The following is a 7734-nucleotide window of genomic DNA, read 5'->3' on the forward strand; positions in this document are numbered from 1 at the left end:
CTTCTTTGTGCTTCACTATCTCTCAGAGTTTTCTCAAACTCTTGTCCATGGGCTTCCCTGGTGACTCAGTCAGTAAAGAATACCCCTGCAATGTGAGAGACTTGGGTTCAACCCCTTTGTTCGGGAGACCCTCTGGAGGAGGGTATGGCAACCCACTCCAGTATTATTGCCTGGAGAATCCCCATGGACAGAGGAGCCTGGTGGGATACAGTCCATGGGGTCACAAAGAGTTGGACAGACTGAGTGACTAAGCACCTGTCCAATGAGTTGGTGATGCCATCCAACCATCTCATCCTCTGACGCCCCCTTCTCCTCCTGCCTCAACCTTTCCCAGCATCAAGATCTTTTCCAATGAGTCAGTTCTTCACATTAGGTGACCAACATATTGGAGCTTCTGCTTCAACATCTGTCCTTTCAATAAATATTTAGGGTTGATTTCCTTTAGGATTGACTGGTTTGATCTACCAGAGTTAGGGGTAAGTGCATTGGGAGGAAAAAGGAAGTTACTGATAAAAACTGACTGTGTATGGGTTTCTTTCTTGAGTGACAAAAATATTTTTAATTGATTGTGGTGATCACTGTTTAACTATGCATATAAGAAGACCAATTGACTTGTGTACTTTAAATGGTTGAATTATATAGTACATAAATTATATCTCAATAAAACTATTTGATTAAAAATAAAACCAATATCAGACACACAGATCAAGGGAGGAAAAAGAAGCTAATATTTATTGAGCACTTACTATGTGATGATTGCTGTCTTACACACACACACACACACACACAGACACACACACACCCCAGTCATACAAGGTAGTCATTATTAACCCCAACATACTGATGGTCATCCTGCCATATCCTGACCACCTCCACAGTGGCCACTCAGATGCTGGAGGGATAGAGTTTGCTGAGGAAGGTCTTCTTTATGGCAATCTTCAGCTCCTTGTTCCTGAGACTGAAGATGATCGGACTGAGGAAGGGAGTAAGGACTGTGTAGGTGATGGCCATCAGAGTATTGCCTTCCTCAGAGTAGAGACCCTTGGGCTTGAGGTAGATGACAGATGCAAAGCCATAGTGCACAACGACCACAGTAAGATGAGATGCACACGTGGAGAAGGCTTTGTGCCGGCCCTCGGCTGAAGGGATCCTCAAGATGGAGGCCACGATGAAGGCGTAAGACAGGAGGATGAGGAGAAAGCAACCCAGCAGAACCGTGATACACACAATGCCCACCCCCAGGGCTACTTCTGGTACATTATTTCCACAGGCTAACTTCAGTAGTGGAGGCACATGACATAAGAAATGATGAACTTCATTGAGCCCACAGAAGGTGAGGTGGAAAATGGCAGATGTCACCAGCATCCCAATGAGTAAGCCACCAACCCAGGACCAGACCACCAGGCAGGCGCAGCCTCCGGGGCTCATGAGCGTGTTGTAGCGCAGGGGGTGGCAGATGGCCACGTAGCGGTCATAGCCCATGACGGTGAGCAGGAAGGAGTGGGTGAAGCCAAACGTGAAGGAGAAGAACATCTGGCTGGCACAGGCCATGAAGGAGATGGAGCGGTCGGTGGAGAGCAGGTCGATCAGCATGCGCGGGATGATGGCGAAGGTGTAGAGGATCTCGGAGATGGAGAGGGCACAGAGGAAGAGGTACATGGGGGTGTGGAGGCTGCGCTCGCTCCAGACGGTGGCCATGATGAGCAGGTTCCCCAGCAGCGTGAACAGGTACATCAGCAGGAAGAGCAAGAAGAAGACAGGCAGGAGATGCTGAGGGAAGGCGGAGAAGCCGATGAGGATGAATTCAGACACGGAGGTGTAGTTTAGCCCCAACATGGCAGCATACCTGCTTGAGGAGAAAGTGAAGACCCAGTGGGGAGGAATTAATGAGCCCTACGTGGAAGGACTTCCTGGAGAGGCTCCTTCACCTCTCCAAGCCATGGTTAATCCATCTGCAAAATGGTGTTAGTAATAATGGGTTGAGGTTTAAATAAGATCATGCATCTTAAGTGCGGTAGCACACATACTGCCACATAGCAAGAACTCAATAAAACATAATATGGATAATACCAAGTATTATGACTACTATTATTACTATTATTAACTCCATGCAGGAACCCCCTCCCCTAACCAGTCTTTTCTGAAGCTTTTCTGTCTTAGAGCTCGCTGGTCACTCTGTACTGCTCCCCATCTCCTTGAGACCAACTCCCTCCTAAACTTTAAGATCAATCGACTCCTTAATTGCTACCTTCAGTTAGAAGTCAACTCTCCCCTACCACATGGAAAGGACTTAGGTTCTGCTTTTATTTCTCAGCACCACTCTTTGCAGCTCACTGGGAAATGAAGTAATATTCCTTCTTCCACAGGGCTACTTTTGGGCTTCAATGAGATGACGCACCTTAAACTCAGCTACTACTGTTGTTGCGTGGTCTGACTTGCGTAAGTTCCTCACAAGGATGTGATACTGACTGGCATTACCATAGAGTCCTGTTCTTTGATCTCAGCTGGGCCCTCTATCTCTGGTCACTTCCCAGTGCTAGTCTCTGAAGCTCCTCATCTCTCTTCAATCCTTATGGCACTCTCCTATCAACGACTTGCTTGTTGTTGAAGCAAAAATGATGCTTAATGGAGAAGCCAAGATGCTCAGTGGTGGGTTCTCTCATCTCCCTCCCTGAGTGGCAGCAGATTTCATATCTGTCCCAGCTCCCCGTGAGGTCAGTTTTCCTTCCAGGCAACTGCTCCACCAGCAATCCTTTTCTCTCTCCCTCTGGTTCTCTCTCTCTCTCTCATCTGTCACAAAAGAACCTGATGCAAAATACAGCAGTTTTTAAAGATGCAAAATCGGTCAACAGATGAATGAGTAATGAAAATATGGTATACCATTCAGCACACAAAAAAACAAACTACTGATACATGATACAAGATGCATGAACCTCAAAGACATTATCCTAACTGGAGGGAGCCTGCCACAAAGGCTCCATTTATCTGAAATTCCTTGGATAGGCAAACCTATCAAAATAGGAAGCAGATTAGTGATTGCCAGGAAATGGGAATAGGCTGGAATGGGAAATGGCTGTTAATGGGTTCAAGATTTCCTTTAAGGTTGGTGAAATGTCTTGGACCTAAATGGAGGTGATAGTTCCACAATATTGTGAATGTCCTAAATGCCACTGAACTGTGCTGTTTAAAATGGCAAGGCTGTGAATAAGCTGGAGTACTTGTGAACTGTTGGTAGGATTGTAAACAGCTCTGGAAAACCATCTGGATATTCCTCAGAATATTAAAAATAGAACTACCATATCATCTAGTAATCCTACTTCTGGATATGTCTGTAAAAGCATTGAGAGTAAGATCTCAGGAAGATATTTGCACACCCCTGTTCATAGCAGCACTTGTCAAAATAGCCACGAGCTGGAAGCAACCTAAATGCCCATCACCAGATGAATGGTAAACAAAGTGTAGTCTACCCATATAACATCATGTTATTCAGCTTTAAAAGGAGGTTAATCCTGTGTCATGCTGCAACATGAATGAACCTCAGGAACATTATGCTAAGTGGGATCAGCCAGTCCTCCCAAAAGGAGAGATCTTTCATGACTCCATTTTTTGAAGTATCTAAAGCAGTCAAATTCATGGAAATGGAAAGTACAATGAGTTTGGCCAGGGCCTGGGGGGAAGGGGAGTTGGAGAGTTACTGATTAATGGCTACAGAGCTTCCCTTTTGCAAAATGAAAAGAGTTTTGGAGATCTATATACAGCATTATAAATAGGCTTAACACTACCCAAAAAAGTCATGTTTGACTCTTTGTGACCCATAGACTGTAGCCCTCCAGGCTCCTCTATCCATAGAATTCTCTAGGCAAGAATACTGGAGCAGGTTGCCATGCTCTCCTCCAGGGGATCCTCCCAGGATTTTGCCCTGGTCTTCTGCACTGCAAGCAGATTCTTTACCATCTGAACGACCAGGGAAGCCCAACACTACCAAACTACTTATCTAAAAATGGTTCAGATAATAAATTTTATATTATATGCTTTACACACACAAAAGATAGTGCTACAACATGGATGAAACTTGAAAACAGTGTGCTATATGAAAAAATGCAGATGCAAAAGAATGCTTGATTCCATTAACATGAAATACCTGAAATAAGGAAATCTATAGAGACAAAGGGCAGATTAATGGTTGCCAGGGGGCTAAGGCCACTGAAGATACGGAGTCTGACTGCTAATGAGAGCAAGGTTTCATTTTGGGATGATGAAAATATTTTGCAACTAGATACAGATAATAGCTGCACATTGTGAATGTACTAAATGCCACTGAAATGTACACTTTAAAATGATTAATTCTATAGTATGTGAATTTTACTTCAGTTTTTTAAAAAGCAAAATGATCCCTTCATTCAGCCCTCTTAAACCTCTGCACTGTCTTTCCCCTGGTTCACAGCCCAGCCGGTCCGCAGAAATGGAGAGGGAGGGTCTCCGAGTGTCGAGGGCCAGCCCTGACCCAAAGAAGGGAGAACACAACTTCTCTGGTTCAGCCTCCCTGCTCCTGCTGTGGGCAGCCTTTGACCTTGACCCAAGCAGAAGGGGAGGCACTTTAGGACAGCTCTTCTGAGGGGTGGGCACCTTCCTGTTCCTGCAGACTGGGACCCAGGTACCCCTTGTGTCTCTCACACACACCTACACATGGGTGTCCCTACATCTCCACATTCCTGCATTTCACCACCATATCCCCCGCCACACACATGTTCTTACTTCCACCAGATACGCACGTGGCAGTTCACGGCACTCAGACCTGTGCACTCACACAGATGCAGAGACCCCACCCTCGAGGCTGGACGCACACCTGCCGAGTCCTGGCCTCCAGCACAGCTGGAAGTGCACCCAGACCTATATACTGTCACAGCACGATACTGCAGAAACTCAAAGAAGATGTCTACTGCCTGTGCTGCTGTCTGGCAGCTTTCACTCTGTGCTCTGCCTGACAACTACATTGTGCACACATGTGTGCATGAGTGTGTGTGCCCACTGGAGCCTGGGTGCAGGATTCTGGAGTAAGAAGCTTCTGCTCAGGCACTGCTTGCCCTAAACTTCGTTCCACTGAGTTTCTGATCTGCATTCCACACCCAAACTCCTATTAACCATGGCCAGTCCCCCTATCTCATGCTTGCATCACATTCTCCAGGAAAACATCCAGGACTCACCCTCCCTTCTCTTGGCAGCCACCAGGAGCACTCTAAAAAGGTAGCAGAGAAGGCCCTGGCCCCCTCACTCACACAGGGAGCTCGGAAGGGAGTGGATGGGGTGGGAGGCTGCTCCCTCACTTTATCCCTTTTTTCTCCAGAGGCACATTCCGAAGGCATCCCAGGGGAGCTTGGTGCAGGAGGCAGGGGGGGCTCCCTCAGGGCCCAGAGTCAGGTGGGAGGGGGCCTTGGGGGGACTTCTGGGCACACCAGGCTCCCCTGGGATCAACCCACAGAGGTATATGCAGCTGCAAACCTTCCCTGACAGCCCTCTGTACTCTGCTGGGAGCTGGGCTATTCTGTAGCACCAAAGGGAATATTAGGTTGGGAGATGGAGATGACAAGACAGCCCCTAACTAGACCAAGGAAGGAATAGAGAAGTAGGTACCCCTTCCCTAATCACTCAACCCCAGGGGCTCCTTCCCTTCCTGGGAGGGTCCACTGTGGGCCTTGCAGGTCAAAAGGCTAAGACCATCCACACCCCATAAAAGGTAGCCCTGTGCCATCCCAGAAGACATCACAAGGTTCCCAGGCAAGACCTGCCTCTACTTTGGTCAGGAAACCCTGGCTCCCAGCTACAGGGAGTGTCCTAGCAGAGAGGCTGATGGTCTGACCTCTGTGGGAAGGAGAGGGACCAGGTCGGGATGGATTCTCTAAAGTATGAACCTGCTCTGGACCCAGGCAGGCCCTTGAAACTGAAGGACTGGAGAGGGAAGGAGGAGACAGTGTCAGGCTCTGACAGCCACGAACAACTGGGCTTCCAGGTTGTTGGGCTAAAATGCAGCTCCGTGTCTGCTCTCTTCCCATTTTCCACTTTTCATCTTCAAGACCCCAGCCTGGTTGATGCAAGCACATAGAACCTGGAAGATAGGTATTAGAGTAACCCTGTAACTAATAACCCTGCATTAGTGTCTTAGGGATGATAAAGCAATTTACCACACAATGGGTGGGCTTAAAGCAACAGAAATTTATTCTCTCATGGTACTGGAGGGCCAGAGTCAAAATCGAGATTCGGTACAGAGCCCATATTTGATCTCCCTGAGCCATACAGCAAATTCCCATTGAGTATCTGTTTTATATATGGGAGGGGGTGGAAGGTGGGAGGGAGGTAAAAGAGGGAGGGGACACATGTATACCTATGGCTGACTCATGTTGATGTATGGCAGAGGCCAACACGATATTGTGAAGCAATTTTCCTTCAATGAAAGATAAATAACTTTTAAGGGAAAAAAGCATAAAGAATGAAAAAAAGAAGAATTGGTTCTTCTGGAAGCTCTGAAGGAGAATCTGTTCTATGCCTCGCTCCTGGTGGGCTGCTGGTAACCCTTGACTGCATCGCTGCAGTCTCTGGCTACTTCTTCACATGGATTTCTCCTTGTGTCTCTGTATATCTTCTCCTATTTTAAGGAGAGAAGTCATTAAGGTCCACCCAAAACCAAGGATGAGTTCGTTTTGAGATCCTTAACTAATTACAACTGAAAAGACCTTATTTCCAAAAGAAGTCTAATTCTGAGGTTCCAAGTGGACTTGAACTTCTGAAGGACATGATTTTAACTCACTATTCCATCCTTCTTGTTACAGTTTTCTGCCTTAGCTCTCACCTCTACATCCACTGCATACAGAACAGCAGAGGGATCCTGCTAAACAAGCTGATTTCTTCCTTCTCCTGTTTAAAGACAGCCATGGCTCCCTAGTGCCCAGATACTTCATTGTGTCCTACAGGGCCCTGTACAATCTGACTCTTGTTAGCATCTCCAATTTCTAATCTCAGCTCCCATCCCCTCCTCCAATGCAACACTCTGTGAAATGGAATGTCTCCTGTCATATCAATAAACGAGGATAACAGCCATCAGCAGTTTTGGGCCTCCAAATGTGAATGAGGGCTCCCAAAAGGGACACAACACCGGTTATCCATCAGATGCTGGAGGGTGGGGTGGGGGGATTTGAGAAATCAAGACAGGATGCTGGCCCCAGATAGCTGAGATGAGTATGTAAGAAATGACTTCAATAATCCCAGACTCTTGCATCTTTCCATATGTAGAAGAGTGCTAAATTCTTTAACTTGATATCTGGTTTTCCTTACTTAACAATAATCTTTGATATTCAGACTGCCTGCCCGCCTTGTTGCAAACTTGTATGTAGCCCGACTCCCTCTCTTGCCTCTTCAGAGCAGTTTCTCAGGGCTACTGAGATGCTGTCTTTTGGGCTCAGAGTCCTAAATATTGTCAATGAATAAAACACTCTCTATTTTCAGATTGTGACTGATTTTTAAGTCGGTCACTTCCATTTTATATCTCCAGCCTAAAACAAGACAGGAGCATTTTCTGACTCCTATCTTCCCTTGGAGTACCATATCAAAGTTGTCATCATTGCCAGGTTACGAGTCAGAGTCTCCCATGAGACTGTGAATTCCCAAGGGCAAGAGTGGTGCCTTACTGATTTCCAAGCTGTGTTCCCAGCACATAGTGAACAGTCAATAAATATTGAAGAA

The 7734-nt window shown here is 46.6% G+C and overlaps 1 protein-coding gene across 1 annotated transcript; it reads right to left on the minus strand.

The window, feature by feature from the left end:
- Window positions 1-885: 885 nt before the first annotated feature.
- Window positions 886-1836, minus strand: LOC136165498 (olfactory receptor 10H2-like). The gene has a single exon (XM_065931995.1). It carries the CDS (start codon window positions 1834-1836, stop codon window positions 886-888), a length of 951 nt encoding a protein of 316 aa, XP_065788067.1.
- Between the last annotated feature and the right edge of the window lie 5898 nt (window positions 1837-7734).

This window comes from Muntiacus reevesi, chromosome 1, assembly GCF_963930625.1.
Source record: "Muntiacus reevesi chromosome 1, mMunRee1.1, whole genome shotgun sequence".
Taxonomy (NCBI): Eukaryota; Metazoa; Chordata; class Mammalia; order Artiodactyla; family Cervidae; genus Muntiacus; species Muntiacus reevesi.